The sequence below is a fragment of the Aegilops tauschii genome, chromosome 2, assembly GCF_002575655.3.
Source record: "Aegilops tauschii subsp. strangulata cultivar AL8/78 chromosome 2, Aet v6.0, whole genome shotgun sequence".
NCBI classification, from domain to species: domain Eukaryota; kingdom Viridiplantae; phylum Streptophyta; class Magnoliopsida; order Poales; family Poaceae; genus Aegilops; species Aegilops tauschii.
This window is the reverse complement of record NC_053036.3, coordinates 188366563-188383033: the sequence shown is the minus strand read 5'-3', so window position 1 is coordinate 188383033 and position 16471 is coordinate 188366563. Positions and strand designations below refer to the sequence as shown.

Sequence of the window (16471 nt, the reverse complement as noted above, 5' to 3'; positions counted from 1 at the left end):
AGTCCTTCGTGGGCCATGGCCATGGTGGGATAGACAAGGTTGCTTCTTCGTGGACCCTTCATGGGTGGAGCCCTCGTGGACTCGCGCAACCGTTACCCTTTGTGGGTTGAAGTCTCCATCAATGTGGATGTACGATAGCACCACCAATAGGGACCACGGCAAAAATCTCCATGTCTCCAATTGCGTTTGCACACTCCAATCCCAACCCTTTACTTTCTCGGAACTTGCATGCTTTACTCTCCGCTGCTCATATACTCTTGCCATGCTTGCTTGAAATGTATTGTGAATGCTTAAACTTGTGCTAAAACTCCACCTTAACTTAAACAACTTAAAAACTGCTACTTTTCTTTGTTGAGGGTCTAATCACCCCCCTCTAGACACCTCTTCTCGATCCTTTCAATTGGTATCAGAGCCTTGGTCTCCATTGCTTTTGTTTAATCACCATTGGAGGAAGATGGATGAGTCTACAACGGGGAGTTTTAGACGTAAAGTGCCTATACTTGATGGGGAGTTCTTTAATGCTTGGAAAAATGAGATGCTTGAGATTTTCAATGAATATCACTTGAACAAGTACATTACTTGCCCGTGTGCACACCTTGTTGACCCCTTGCATCCTACCCCGGATGAGCCTCTTGACATGATCCACAATTTTAGAACTATCAATCTTATCATTAGAGGATTGCCTAGAAATTTGATTGTTTGCTTGCCTACTCTTGATTGTGCTTACACCATATGGAGGTTTCTTGAGGAACGATTTCCAAACTATTCCTTGCAAAATCTAGATGTGATTCTTCATAAGTCAATTGCTTTAAATAAGATGAATTCCAATGATCCTAAGTTTGGTGATTGTTTATTTGAGCTTCATGACCTCATGCGTGCTAAAGGAGATGTTGGAATCATTAGCAACATCATTTCCGAAGTCATTAGAATTCATAAAGATGAACATTGTCATGATCATATATCTAGTCAATTACTCTCTCCAAGAGATGATCTATCACAAGACAATGTTGAACATAGATACTATGATGAGGATGATGATAGTGACTTCGATCTCGACGAGTCTATGATACACTTTGGTCTTATGGCAAATCTTCCCGGCTACATGGCTGGAGGAAGGGAATGGGTTCTTGATAGTGGATGTACCGATCACATGACCGGAGACAAGGATATGTTTCGTGAGCTTGCTGAAAATGACGGCCCTCGAAAGTATGTCACTTTTGGTGATAACTCAAAGGGTAAGGTGGTTGGCCTTGGTAAGGTGGCCATCTCACATGACAGCTCCATCCAAAATGTTATGCTCGTTGAATCTCTTGGCTATAATTTACTTTCTGTATCTAGACTAGCTGACTTTGGATTCAATGTCCTATTTACTGAAGTAGATTGTCAAGTGTTTCGAAGAGATAATCATAAAATGGTCTTTACCGGTATACGTAGAGGTGATCTATACATTGTTGATTTCACTAAAAAGGCTCAACCTAGAACTTGCTTAATTGCTAACTATTCTAAAGGTTGGTTGTGGCATAGAAGGTTAGGTCATGTGGGCATGCGAAATCTTGATAAGCTTATTAAAGGTGATCATATCCTTGGAGTGAAAGATGTTATATTTGACAAGGATAGATTGTGCAGTGCTTGTCAAGCAGGAAAACAGGTTGGAGGAAGCCACCCCGTGAAGAACATCATGACCATGAGAAGACCGCTCGAGCTACTTTAAATGAATCTTTTTGGTCCAAACGCCTATAAAAGTCTCGGTGGAAATTCATTTGGTTTAGTCATACACTACAGGAATCAGGAACTTTGTCATCTGCCATGGCTGATGGCAAAGGCATGCCTTGCGGACGGCAAAGGCCTTTGCCGTCAGCCAGCAGACGGCAAAACTCCGGCTGAACGAGCTACGACAAAGGGCACTTTGCCGTCTGCTGGCAGACGGCAAAACTCCGGCTGAACGAGCTACGGCAAAGGGCACTTTGCCGTCTGCTGGCGGACGGCAAAGATGCAAAGGCCTTTGCCGTGAGCCAGCGGACGGCAAAGGGCATGGCTCTTTGCCATCTGCTGGCAGACGGCAAAGGCTGCATTCTCTTTGCCATCTGTTGGCAGAGGGCAAAGAGCCTATATTGCCCCATTTAATTCTGTTTTTTTTCTTATATCAATTCATTTTCACAGAAAATCAAACACAGATATATATATATATATATATACATATATAAATATATGTGTGTGTGTGTGTATATGACCAATATAACATATCCAACACATATTACCAATAGTCATGAACACACATATATATTAAACACATATCCAACACATGTTACCAATAGTAGCAAGTTTCATCCATACATATACATAGTTTCATCAAGAGGCATATACACCGGTAGTACATCAAGTTGCACAACATGACCACTTTGATGCCTAAAGTTGAAAAATACGTGAAATTGGTGCTCAAACTTGTTTGGCCATACAAATAAGGTGCAACTTCTGTTTGTAGCCGTAGACGGTGCCTAGGTGGCGTAGGTGCACCTGGTCCGCTGCTAATGTCTTGAGCATCGCATTTTTTTGTGAAAAAAAAACCCCTGAATTAATACTAAATTGGTAAAAAAAGGCCTAGAACACCACTATGCATCGGGTCCACATGTCAGTAAACAGTACAAAAAGATAATTTGTTTGAAAAAGGAAAGTAGTGGGAATCAAAGCGTCTACCTACCATGCTTCTGCCAACGGCGCTAGCCACTAGGCTAGAAAACATTTCTTGTTCAAAACAGGATACAGAGCACTTAAATTATTATTACCAACACCCTCATGGGGCATTACTCGGCCGGAGTAAGTGGGGCCCATTTTAAATATCTTAGATATTTTATCTTTTCTAGAAAATTGTAAATAAATAAATTCTAATCATACTTAAAAATATTCATGCATTATTTTTGAAAATATTCATGTAACTACAATAATACATATGATTTGGGGAACTACTTTCCTGGCACACAAGGCTCGTATTTTTTTTCATGCATCTATCTATATTTATTTTAGTTTAAAAAATATATATATTTGGCAAACACAAAAACTTTATTAAAACATGTGAACACTTTTTGAAACAAAGAAAATATTGTCTTGAAGCTTGAACACATGTTGTACATGAATATATTTGATTGAAAACATGAGCATTTTTAAAGTATATGAAAATATATTTAAATGTATACAAAACTTTTTATATTTTCGTTAATTTTTTTACTAAATATGTGAACACTTTATACATATATTTTTGTACTTAATTAATATTCGCTTCATTCCATATTCATTGCGATTGATTTAGTACAAAGTTATACTAAATCAGCAACAACTAATATGAAACGGAGGGAGTATTATTTTAGTTATATGAATATTTTTAAAATGTTAAATCTATAGTTTTAAAAATTGTGTGATCATATTTAAAGTAATTTACGTATAACACACAAATATTCTAACTTATTTTTATTATTGTTATGACAATTTATATATTTTCACAAATTCCTATAAACAAAGAATAAAAAATAAAACATATAAAAAATGGGCCGCACTAACTGCGGTCCTTTAAGGGCCACGACGGTGTTCTGTTATAATACATAGATTAAGTATTTCTTAAAAAAAGATTAAGTACTTGGTATCTTGTTTAGATAAAATACATTTTCTATCATATTGGCTAGCGCCATAGGCACAAACCCCTCACGAGGTCGCCGATTCGATTTCTAGTGTGTACCATTTTTTAAAGGAATTATCTTTGCACTATGCACTAACATGTGGGATCCCAGCGTTCCGAGCCCTTTTTTTACCAAATTTAGTACTAATTCAGTGGGGTTTTCACAAAAATGCGATGCTCAGTCACTAACCGTGGGCCAGGTGCCACGCTGGCACACCAAGTAGGCACCGTCTATGGCTACAAACAAAAGTTGCACCGTATTTGCACGACGAAACAAGTTTGAGCACCAGTTTTATGTATTTTTCAACTTTAAGAACCAAAATGGTCATCCTATGCAACTTGATGTACCACCAGGGTATTTGCCTCTTTCATCAATATTACACAGTTTCATCCATAGGTAGGAAGTTTCACAAAGTCAAAACTATCTTATTACTAAGATCTTGTCTCGATCTTCTTTTTTTTCTTCCAACCTGCATAAAAAAACACTAAGAAAGAGAGAATGGGTTAGGAGTAGAAATGTAGCATTTCACTTGGTGAAATGCAATGCTGTTGGAGCCAGCACTTCAGATCAAGACAATCTTAAATTAGTGTAAAGTTATGATAGATCCGTGCATGTGTACATAAAGCATCCAGCGATGCGAAATTGATGGGATCATGGGAGCCATCTGCTCTAACAAAACAATACACATGGCGATAATTAACCATAGTTGTACGTCCTAGCTACTCTAGCAAATACTCCTACTCTATTGCAATACAGAAGAACATTGTGTTGCTGTAGTAGGTAGAGGAGTAGGAACAACATGCTGCCTGTGGGAAACTGATCCAAGGACGCACCTGGTGGCCGATGGGCTTGGCCGGCGCTGCTCCGGCGAGGGGCGTCACTCCGGCAAGGAGGAGGCCCATGCGGCGAGGAGGATGCTACTCCCAAGACTCCCATGCATGTCGTCCTCAGGATTTACCTAAAACATATAAGCTACAAGGATGAGTACAAAGACTTAGAAAGTTCATAAAGGAATAATAAACAGTACTCATATCAATATACCAAGACTCGGTTCACACCATACACTCATTAGTGTTCAACACATATAATGGTGCCCTACATGCCTACATGCTCATCTCATTTCATTGCGTATACCGGTATAGCTTGAGTGGACGCCCGTCGACATCCACTCACTCCAATATGTGGAGGTTGCCTCCAAAGTAGATCGCAACCCAACAATCAAGGTCTCAATGTGCCCACCAAGGTAGTGCACGCCTTCATTCACTATCATCATGAGTGCAAGTATGCAAATGCCAGCATAGTACTTGAATCAACATATCATGGTCATCGCCATCGCCATCATAATAAACATCATTGACATGGAAGATATCATAAATAAAAATGGAATGTAGAGATTATGCAAGTCATTATCCCGTCGTGAACTTGCCTCAACCGCGGGGCACAAATTGTGAGGCAAACGGTTCCGAACTCGAAGTACCCACACTTGTCATCAAGCATATATCCCAGTCACAGTAAAGCATGGTCTCAACACATAAGAATATATAATTTAGTGGCGCTCCTACGCACAAGAGCCCAGCTCATACGTACGTTATCACATTATAAGTCCTCATATCATCAACGATGACAAAATCTTAGAGTATAAGTCTAGTTACAATCACCAAGTCAAACGTAAAATTCTGTCCAACATAGTACAGGCATCTTAATAATTTCATAGGATTTAGTGTATAACACGAAATCTAACAAATAATATATGTTTAAGCATCTGCAGAATATCCTCTACAATTTTTGTGTTGTGACTTTAATTTAATTAAACCTCTAGCATGGCCTAAACTGCCATACAACAAATTCTGCACCCCAGGAACATAAATTTCGGGACAGAAAACTAAAATGATGGCTGCTCTCAAACAGTACATCCAAACGATAAGTACTCTACGGAAACCTTGGAACTTTATCTAAAAATTATGTAAAGGGGCCAACTCTAAATTCTAGGCATAGCTAACTCATTTTTTAGATAGAAGCTTGTTGTCCAGAACTATCAGGCACTGCAGTTTTTAACTGAACCAAGTTCAGTGATGTACAACAAGGGAAAACCAGTGTACAAGAGCATTTCTAATCCTCACATGTAAGATAAAACAGAATTATAACTTGCAATCTAACTCCTCTCCCCAGGTTTAATTGCTTACATGCATATAGACATGTTCGTCAAGCTGTTGGCATACCTGAACAGGCAAAACAGGCCACATCAAACAATCCAGCCAAGATGCTAACCCACCTACAGGAACTATGTTGCTCCAGCGCTAAAGATCGAACCAAGAGTGACACAAGGAGTTGGAGAAGCAACAGACCGGGGGTGGGCCGATGGCCAGCAGCAGGCCGTGCTCCACCGGCAGCAGCGGCGGCCACGACGACGCAAGGAGCAGGGGAGCGGGAGCAGCCTCCACACGGCAGTGACCACGACGAGAAGCGGTGCCAAGAACAGTAGCAATCTCACAGCGATGGCAATCACGCCACCAGCAGCAGCAGCGACCTGACGGCTGCGGCCTCCAATGGATAAGATGAGAGGAAGACTTGGAAAGGGGAACAGAAGAAAAACAGGGCTTGAGCACAGCGTACAGCGGCGCAATGGGTGCGAGGCAGCGTGGGGCGGCGGTGGCGACGCGGGGACGTGAGCGGGGCGCAGAGGAGCTCGCTGCTCCGCTCCCATGGCGGCGACGGATCTCGAGGTCGGGGCGACCGGCGACGAGGCTTCCGCGGCGGGGCGGCGAGCTTGTGGGGAGGTGGCGGCGCGCGACGCGGCGCAGGCGGCAGCGCGAGGCGGCGGGGCTCCTGGGGTCCGGTGAGGTGGCGGCGCGCACCGGCGGGCGGAGGCGAGGTGGCGCAGCGGCGCGGGGTCGAGGGAGGCGGGGTCGGGCGGCGCTCGGCTGTGGGGCAACCGGTGGGGATAGAGATAGACGAGGTGGGGGCAACGGGTTTTTTTCCCCGCAAAAAAAAAAGATAGCCCCCCTCTTTGCCGAAAGATTCTTTGCCGTCTGCTGGCAGATGGCAAAGAGGGGGTGGACCGTTGCAGTGTACTGGCATCCGCTGGCACCTCTTTGCCGTCCGCAAGCAGATGGCAAAGATTCTTTGCCATCTGCCAGCAGACAGCAAAGAAATGTCAGATGGCAAAGACCTTCTTTGCCGTCTGTCAGTTCTTTGCCGTCTGTTGTTTGGTAGCTGATGGCAAAGACCTTCTTTGCCGTCCGCAAGCAGACGGCAAAGAACTGGCAGACGGCAAAATCCTTGATTCCAGTAGTGATAGTCGATGATTTTTCAAGATTTATGTGGGTGTTCTTTGTTGATGATAAATCGCAGGTCCAAAAGATCTTCAAGAACTTCGCTAGGAAGCCCAAAATCAATTTGAAGTGAAGATCAAAAAGGTTCACAACGACAATGGAACGGAGTTCAAGAATGCAAATGTGGATACCTTTCTCGACGAAAAAGGGATTTCACATGACTTCTCGGCTACGTACACGCCTTAACAAAACGGAGTTGTTGAGAGGAAGAACCGGACTCTTATTGAGATGGCGAGAACGATGCTTGATGAGTACAAGACGCCAAAACACTTTTGGGCGGAAGCGGTTGAGACAGCTTTTCATGCAACAAATCATCTATATCTTCACAAGCTACTCGGCAAGACGGCATACGAGCTTCTCACCGGTAGCAAACCCCAAGTTGGATACTTTCGAGTATTCGGCTCAAAGTGCTATATTCTTGATAATCATCATCGTTCTAAATTTGCTCCTAAATCTCATGAGGGTTTCCTACTCAGTTATGGCTCAAACTCTCACACTTACCGTGTCTACAACAATTTCACCCGAAAGGTTGAAGAGACGGTGGATGAGAAGTTTGATGAATCTAACGGCTCGCAAGTAGAGCAATTGCCAATTGATGTAGGAGACAAAGATCCTTCGGAAGCAATTCAAGACTTATCTATTGGCAAGATTCGCCCAACAGAGGTGAAGGAGAGTACCTCGTCCATCCAAGTGGAAGTTTCTACCTCACGACGAGGTGAACCAAGAGCTGACTCGGAGGCATCCACAAGTGGGACACGCCAAGATTGAGAAAATGAGGATGTACACCAAGACGAACCTCATCAACCTCCTTCTCCACCTCCACAAGAGAACAACAACACAAACAACAAAGAAGGCCAAGAGGAAGAACAAGATGATGAAGAAGATGTTCCACCCCGACCCAAACAAAAGCTTTCACAAGTTAGAGCAAGAGTCTCAAGAGACCATCCCGTCGAACAAATCTTTGATGATATTCAAACCGGGAGAATCACTCGCTCTAGAACTCGTTTGGCTAATTTTTGTGAACATTATTCATTCATCTCTAGCATTGAACCTATGAAGGTTGAAGAAGCACTAGAAGATTTGGATTGGATAAATAACATGCACGAAGAGCTACACAATTTTGAGAGGAACCAAGTGTCGACATTGGTTGAGAAGACCGACAAAAACCACAACATCTTTGGCACCAAATGGATGTTTCGGAATAAGCAAGATGAAGATGGACAAGTTGTACGCAACAAGGTCCGTCTCGTCGCTCAAGGCTACACTCAAGTCGAAGGTATGGACTATGGTGAGACATATGCCCCCATTGCTAGACTTGAGTCCATACGCATCTTACTTGCTTATGCCAATCATCATGACATCACACTGTATCAAATGGACAGTAAAAGTGCTTTTCTAAATGGTGAAATTGAGGAGAAAGTTTATGCTAAACAACCTCTCGGCTTTGTTAATCCTAAAAAATCCAACCATGTTTACAAACTTCATAAAGCTCTTTATGGTCTTAAATAAGCTCCTAGAGCACGGTATATATCCTTGACCAAGTTCCTTATTGAGAAAGGCTTTGAGATTGGAAAATTTGATTCTACTCTTTTTACTAAAAGGGTTAATAGAGAATTATTTTTGTGCCAAATTCTAAGCATAGCTAACTCTTTTTACTAAAAGCATGGTCTCAATACATAAAAATATATAATTTAGTGGCGCTCCTATGCACAAGACCCCAGCTCCTACGTACGTTATCACATTATAAGTCCTCATATCATCAACAGTGACAAAATCTTACAGTATAAGTCTAGTTACAATCACCAAGTCAAACGTAAAATTCTGTCCAACATAGTACAATCATCTTAATAATTTCATAGGATTTAGTGTATAACACGAAATCTAACAGATAATATATGTTTAAGCATCTGCAGAATATCCTCTACAATTTTTGTGTTGTGACTTTAATTTAATTAAACCTCTAGCATGGCCTAAACTGCCATGCAACAAATTCTGCACCCCAGGAACATAAATTTCGGGACAGAAAACTAAAATGATGGTTGCTCTCAAACCGTTCATCCAAACGAAGCAAATAAGTACTCTACGGAAACCTTGGAACTTTATCTAAAACTTATGTAAAGGGGCCAACTCTAAATTCTAAACATAGCTAACTCGTTTTTTAGATAGAAGCTTGCTGTCCAGAACTGTCAGGCACTGCAGTTTTTAACTGAACCAAGTTCAGTGATGTACAGCAAGGGAAAACCAGTGTACAAGAGCATTTCTAATCCTCACGTGTAAGATAAAACAGAATTATAACTTGCAAACAAACTCCTCTCCCCAGGTTTCATTGCTTACACGCATATAGACATGTTCGTCAAGCTGTTGGCATACCTGAACACGCAAAACATGCCACATCAAACAATCCAGCCAAGATGCTAACCCACCTACAGGAACTATGTTGCTCCAGCGCTAAAGATCGAACCAAGAGTGACACAAGGAATTGGAGAAGCAACAGACCGGGGGTGGGCCGATGGCCAGCAGCAGCCCGTGCTCCACCGGCAGCAGCGGCGGCCACGACGACGCAAGGAGCAGGGGAGCGGGAGCAGCCACCACACGGCAGTGACCACGACGAGAAGCGGCGCCAAGAACATCAGCAATCTCACAGCGATGGCAATCACGCCACCAGCAAAAGCAGCGACCTGACGGCTGCGGCCTCCCATGGATAAGATGAGAGGAAGACTTGGAAAGGGGAATAGAAGAAAAACAGCGCTTGAGCACAGCGTACAGCGGCGCAACGGGCGCGAGGCAGCGTGGGGCGGCGGTGGCGACGCGGGGACGTGAGCGGGGCACAGAGGAGCTCGGTGCTCCGCTCCCATGGCAGCGGCGGATCTCGTGGTCGGGGCGACCGACGACGAGGCTTCCGCGGCGGGGCGGCGAGCTTGTGGGGAGGTGGCGGCGCGCGACGCGGCGCAGGCGGCAGCGCGAGGCGGCCGGGCTCCTGGGGTCCGGTGAGGTGGCGGCGCGCACCGGCGGGCGGAGGCAAGGTGGTGCAGCGGCGCGGGGTCAAGGGAGGCGGGGTCAGGTGGCGCTCGGCTGTGGGGCAACCGGTGGGGATATAGATAGACGAGGTGGGGGCAACGGGTTTTTTTTACTCGCAAAAAAAAGATAGCCCCCTCTTTGCCGTCTGCTAGCAGACAGCAAAGAGGGGGTGGACCGTTGTAGTGTACTGGCATCCGCTGGCACCTCTTTGCCGTCCGCAAGAAGACGGCAAAGATTCTTTGCCATCTGCCAGCAGACGGCAAAGAAATGACAGATGGCAAAGACCTTCTTTGTCGTCTGTCAGTTCTTTGCCGTCTGTTGTTTGGTAGCTGATGGCAAAGACCTTCTTTGCCGTCCGCAAGCAGACGACAAAGAACTGGCAGACGGCAAAATCCTTGATTCTAGTAGTGATAGTCAATGATTTTTCAAGATTTACGTGGGTGTTATTTCTTGATGATAAATCGCAGGTCCAAAAGATCTTCAAGAACTTCGCTAGGAAGCCCAAAATCAATTTGAAGTGAAGATCAAAAAGGTTCACAGCGACAATGAAACGGAGTTCAAAAATGTAAATGTGGATACCTTTCTCGACGAAAAAGGGATTTCACATGACTTCTCAGCTACATACACGCCTTAACAAAACGGAGTTGTTGAGAGAAAGAACCGGACTCTTATTGAGATGGCGAGAACGATGCTTGATGAGTACAAGACGCCAAAACACTTTTGGGCGGAAGCGGTTGAGACAGCTTGTCATGCAACAAATCATCTATATCTTCACAAGCTACTCGGTAAGACGGCATACGAGCTTCTCACCGGTAACAAACCCCAAGTTGGATACTTTCGAATATTCGGCTCAAAGTGCTATATTCTTGATAATCATCATTGTTCTAAATTTGCTCCTAAATCTCATGAGGGTTTCTTACTCGGTTATGGCTCAAACTCTCACACTTACCATGTCTACAACAATTTCACCCGAAAGGTTGAAGAGACGGTAGATGTGAAGTTTGATGAATCTAACGGCTCGCAAGTAGAGCAATTGCCAATTGATGTAGGAGACAAAGATCTTTCGGAAGCAATCCAAGACTTGTCTATTGGCAAGATTCGCCCAACAGAGGTGAAGGAGAGTACCTCGTCCATCCAAGTGGAAGCTTCTACCTCACGACGAGGTGAACCAAGAGCTGACTCGGAGGCATCCACAAGTGGGGCACGCCAAGATGGAGAAAACGAGGATGTACACCAAGACGAACCTCATCAACCTCCTTCTCCACCTCCACAAGAGAAAGACAACACCAACAACAAAGAAGGCCAAGAGGAAGAACAAGATGATGAAGAAGATGTTCCACCCCGACCCAAACAAAAGCTTTCACGAGTTAGAGCAAGAGTCTCAAGAGACCATCCCGTCGAACAAATCTTTGATGATATTCAAACCGGGAGAATCACTCGCTCTAGAACTCGTTTGGCTAATTTTTGTGAACATTATTCATTCATCTCTAGCATTGAACCTATGAAGGTTGAAGAAGCACTAGAAGATTTGGATTGGATAAATAACATGCACGAAGAGCTACACAATTTTGAGAGGAACCAAGTGTCGACATTGGTTGAGAAGCCCGACAAAAACCACAACATCATTGGTACCAAATGGGTGTTTCGGAATAAGCAAGATGAAGATGGACAAGTTGTACGCAACAAGGTCCGTCTCGTCGCTCAAGGCTACACTCAAGTCGAAGGTATGGACTATGGTGAGACATATGCCCCCGTTGCTAGACTTGAGTCCATACGCATCTTACTTGCTTATGCCAATCATCATGACATCACATTGTATCAAATGGACAGTAAAAGTGCTTTTCTAAATGGTGAAATTGAGGAGGAAGTTTATGCTAAACAACCTCTCGGCTTTGTTAATCCTAAAAAACCCGACCATGTTTACAAACTTCATAAAGCTCTTCATGGTCTTAAACAAGCTCCTAGAGCGTGGTATACATCCTTGACCAAGTTCCTTATCGAGAAAGGCTTTGAGATTGGAAAAATTGATTCTACTCTTTTTACTAAAAGGGTTAATGGAGAATTATTTGTGTGCCAAATTCTAAGCATAGCTAACTCTTTTTACTAAAAGCATGGTCTGAACACATAAGAATATATAATTTAGTGGCGCTCCTACGCACAAGACCCCAGTTCATACGTACGTTATCACATTATAAGTCCTCATATCATCAACGGTGACAACATCTTAGAGTATAAGTCTAGTTACAATCACCAAGTCAAACATAAAATTCTGTCCAACATAGTACAATCATCTTAATAATTTCATAGGATTTAGTGTATAACACGAAATCTAACAAATAATATATGTTTAAGCATCTGCAGAATATCCTCTACAATTTTTGTGTTGTGACTTTAATTTAATTAAACCTCCAGCATGGCCTGCCATACAACAAATTCTGCACCCAGGAACATAAATTTCGGGACAGAAAACTAAAATGATGGCTGCTCTCAAACCGTACATCCAAACGAAGCAAATAAGTACTCTACGGAAACCTTGGAACTTTATCTAAAACTTATGTAAAGGGGCCAACTCTAAATTCTATGCATAGCTAACTCATTTTTTAGATAGAAGCTTTCTGTCCAGAACTGTCAGCCACTGCAGTTTTTAACTGAACCAAGTTCAGTGATGTACAGCAAGGGAAAACCAGTGTACAAGAGCGTTTCTAATCCTCACGTGTAAGATAAAACAGAATTATAACTTGCAAACTAACTCCTCTCCCCAGGTTTAATTGCTTACACGCATATAGAGATGTTCGTCAAGCTGTTGGCATACCTGAACAGGCAAAACAGGCCACATCAAACAATTCAGCCAAGATGCTAACCCACCTACAGGAACTATGTTGCTCCAGCGCTAAAGATCGAACCAAGAGTGACACAAGGAGTTGGAGAAGCAACAGACCGGGGGTGGGCCGATGGCCAGCAGCAGGCCGTGCTCCACCGGCAGCAGCGGCGGCCACGACGACGCAAGGAGCAGGGGAGCGGGAGCGGCCACCACACGGCAGTGACCACGACGAGAAGCGGCGCCAAGAACAGCAGCAATCTCACAACGATGGCAATCACGCCACCAGCAGTAGTAGCGACCTACCGGCTGCGGCCTCCAATGGATAAGATGAGAGGAAGACTTGGAAAGGAGAATAGAAGAAAAACAGGGCTTGAGCACAGCGTACAGCGGCGCAACGGGCGCGAGGCAGCGTGGGGCGGCGGTGGCGACGCGGGGAAGTGAGCGGGGTGCAGAGGATCTCGGTGCTCCGCTCCCATGGCAGCGGAGGATCTCGAGGTCAGGGCGACCGGCGACGAGGCTTCCGCGGCGGAGCGGCGAGCTTGTGGGGAGGTGGCGGCGCGCGACCCGGCGCAGGTGGCAGCGCGAGGCGGCGGGGCTCCTGGGGTCCGGTGAGGTGGCGTCGCGCACCGGCGGGCGGAGGCGAGGTGGTGCAGCGGCGCAGGGTCGAGGGAGGCGGGGTCGGGCGGCGCTCGGCTGTGGGGCAACCGGTGGGGATAAAGATAGATGAGGTGGGGACAACGGGTTTCTTTTACCCTCAAAAAAAAAAGATAGCCCCCTCTTTACGTCTGCTGGCAGACGGCAAAAAGGGTGTGGACCGTTGCAGTGTACTGGCAACCGCTGGCACTTATTTGCCGTCCGCTTGGCGTGCCGTCTGCTTGCGGACGGCAAATAAGTGCCAGCGGTTGCCAGTACACTGCAACGGTCCACACCCTTTTTGCCGTCTGCGGCACTGGAGGAACTCCTTCACCACTCAGGGCGCAGTCACGCCAAGCTCCCTCAACCTCCCCAGTTGGCGCCAAACGAAGGAGAGCCGGGGGCTCACGAGCTTCTCATGGCCCCAGCCCGAATTGGGGATAGTAGGCAATGTCAGATGCGAAAGCAGGGGGCTGGGCACTCCGACATCCACATACAGCCACCGCGTCCGGAACCCACTCATGGAAGGTGGAAGGCCAAAATCAATCCCCGAGGCAGCCGTCTCTGCCACAGCCTGGAAGCTCACGCACCCCAAACATTGCAATGGGTCGGTCAGGCGCAAGGAGAAGAAGTGGCGCAAAAGGGCAATGGAAGGAGCAATGCCCACCATGGCTTCGCAGACGAAGGCGAAGACAGCGAGAAGGGTAGCGGATTGAGGATCAAGATGCATCATATGGATCTGATAGTGGGAAAGCACCGCATTGAAAAAAGCGGAGAAAGGAGGAACCAAGCCAGGCCAGTGGGCGTCGATGAAGAATCGAACCTCCGTGACGGTCCTGTCGATGGAGGCATGGGACGTATATCAAGCCGTCGTCTTTCCGCACTCGTTGAAGCTGGAGGCGAGTGCGGAGGGGACCTTCTCCAAGGCTTCCCGATTGAGCACCAGCGACCGGCCGACGGCGGGCTCGATCGCAGGAGGCGAGCTAGACGAGGGCACGGGCTTCTTCCCTTTCTCTTTGTTAGTGGGCTCCATGGCGATGAAGGGGGCAGAGCTCAAGTCAGATTGCAAGTGGAAACAGAGGTTCGAGGAAGAGAGGGGAACAGGAAGCGCGCGGGTAGCGAAGGGGAATAACTGTGTAAAGCTTCGTGGCCGCCTAGCCAGGCGGATATTGGGGAAGCGTGGGGAAGCGGAGATGCCCACGTCCCATCACTCGCCACGCGTCGACCAAGGCCGCAGGCTTTTTGGGGGCCCGCGGTGCTCCGCACTTGCCCTTTGGCTTCGCTGCTAAGCCAAGTCCGAGCGCGCCTTAGGCCCGGGGGCTACTGTCGGCGTTCTGGGAACGGGGGTCCCCAGACTTGCCTGCCTACGGCATGCAGCGTGGCTCACCAGTGGCCCAGTATGGCTCGTCTTCATCAACCTAAGCTCAAGACCCTCGCGAGGGGCCAAGCCTCATGCGGTGGATGACGCAAGGCCTTCTCAGGGGCGGCCTCACCAGGCAGGCTCGCGAGGAGGCGGAGAGATCAAGGCAAGGGGTACCTCGCGAGGTGCTCATGACGTGAGCCATGACGATCAAGACCAGGTGGGCGCCAGGCGGGCGCCAGCCCGCGCAGTGTTCTCGTTTCCTCTTTGGTGCAAAGGGGGCAAGCGCAGGCGCGGAGTACTGAGGCATCAAGCAAATGTTACCATATCGGTGCAACGAGACCAAGACCAGCAGAGCGGCAGGACGGAGGTCACCGTGGAGCCCAAGACGGCGTCATCGCCGGTGCTTTTGGCAGCCGAAGACCACCTTTAGTCAGGATAGCTTGTACTAGTTGTCCCCTCTCAAAATGGTCGTTGTTGGCTCCCTTCCCGCTCAATATTTGGGAAGAGGACTAGGGCCTCTATAAATAGAGCTAGCCACCACCGAAGAGAGGGATCGAATCCTTCCCAAGTAGTGCACCCACCAAGCATAAGAACACCCCTCGTGAGGCTGTTCTTCCTCTGTAGTGTTCATCATCAGCCCAGAGGCAATCCACCACACCACACGCTGAATTAGGGTATTACACCACAACGGTGGCCCAAACCAGTATAAACCTCGTGTCTCTTGTGCTATTCATCGTGTAGCTTAGAATCGCGGCTAGGCTTTGGGGTGTGGATCGGTAGGGAGAAGATCTTCGTGCGCACCCCAGTGTTCGAACCTTAAGGGTTTTGCCGGAACCCCATAATCCGACAGTATCCTAAGAGGTCCTCTCTTGATCTTGTTGGCTACTCCGACTCGGACTATGCCGGTGACAAGGTTGATAGAAAGTCCACTTCTGGTACTTGTCAATTTCTTGGTAGACCTCTTGTGTCTTGGTCCTCCAAGAAACAAAACTCGGTATCCTTATCCATCGCCGAAGCGGAATACATTGTCGCCGGTTCATGTTGTGCTCGATTACTTTGGATGACCCAAACTCTTAAAGATTATGGGATATATGTGAAACATGTTCCGTTGCTTTGTGATAATGAAAGTGCTATTAAGATTGTTAACAATCCCATGCAACATTCGCGAACTAAGCATATTGAAGTTCATCATCATTTCATTCAAGATCATGTTGCTAAAGGAGACACTGATATTAAGCATGTTCGTACCGATAAGCAATTGGCGGATATATTCACCAAAACGCTTGATGAGAAAGTATTTTGCCATTTGAGAGGAGAATTTAACATCATTGATGCCTCAAACTTGCAGTAGAAACTCCATTTGGATGCATGCAAGGCATCATGAGCCTTTGACTAATCCTTGATATTTCTCTTATGATGATGATCATATGTCTTGAATCTATACTTGTACCGTTGCATTTTATATAACCCTTGTAGGTACTTGGATCAAACTAAATCTATGAGATTGCAATTCACTCACATCTTGAGCAATCTCTACATTACCAAGTCTCTACAATATGGTGGTTGAAGTCAAGGAAGCATGGATCCTTTCAAAATGTCCTTTGACAAGCTTAATATATCAAATATCAATTGGTAT

The 16471-nt window shown here is 46.0% G+C and overlaps 1 protein-coding gene across 1 annotated transcript; it reads right to left on the bottom strand.

The window, feature by feature from the left end:
- Positions 1–3927: 3927 nt before the first annotated feature.
- LOC141040874 (uncharacterized) lies at positions 3928–14505 on the bottom strand. The gene is made up of 4 exons (XM_073506988.1): positions 14389–14505; positions 12957–13592; positions 12795–12830; positions 3928–4626 (listed from the first exon to the last, which is right to left on the bottom strand). The coding sequence occupies exons 1-4, from the start codon at positions 14503–14505 to the stop codon at positions 4546–4548; spliced, it is 870 nt and encodes a 289-aa protein (XP_073363089.1). The 3' UTR covers positions 3928–4545.
- Between the last annotated feature and the right edge of the window lie 1966 nt (positions 14506–16471).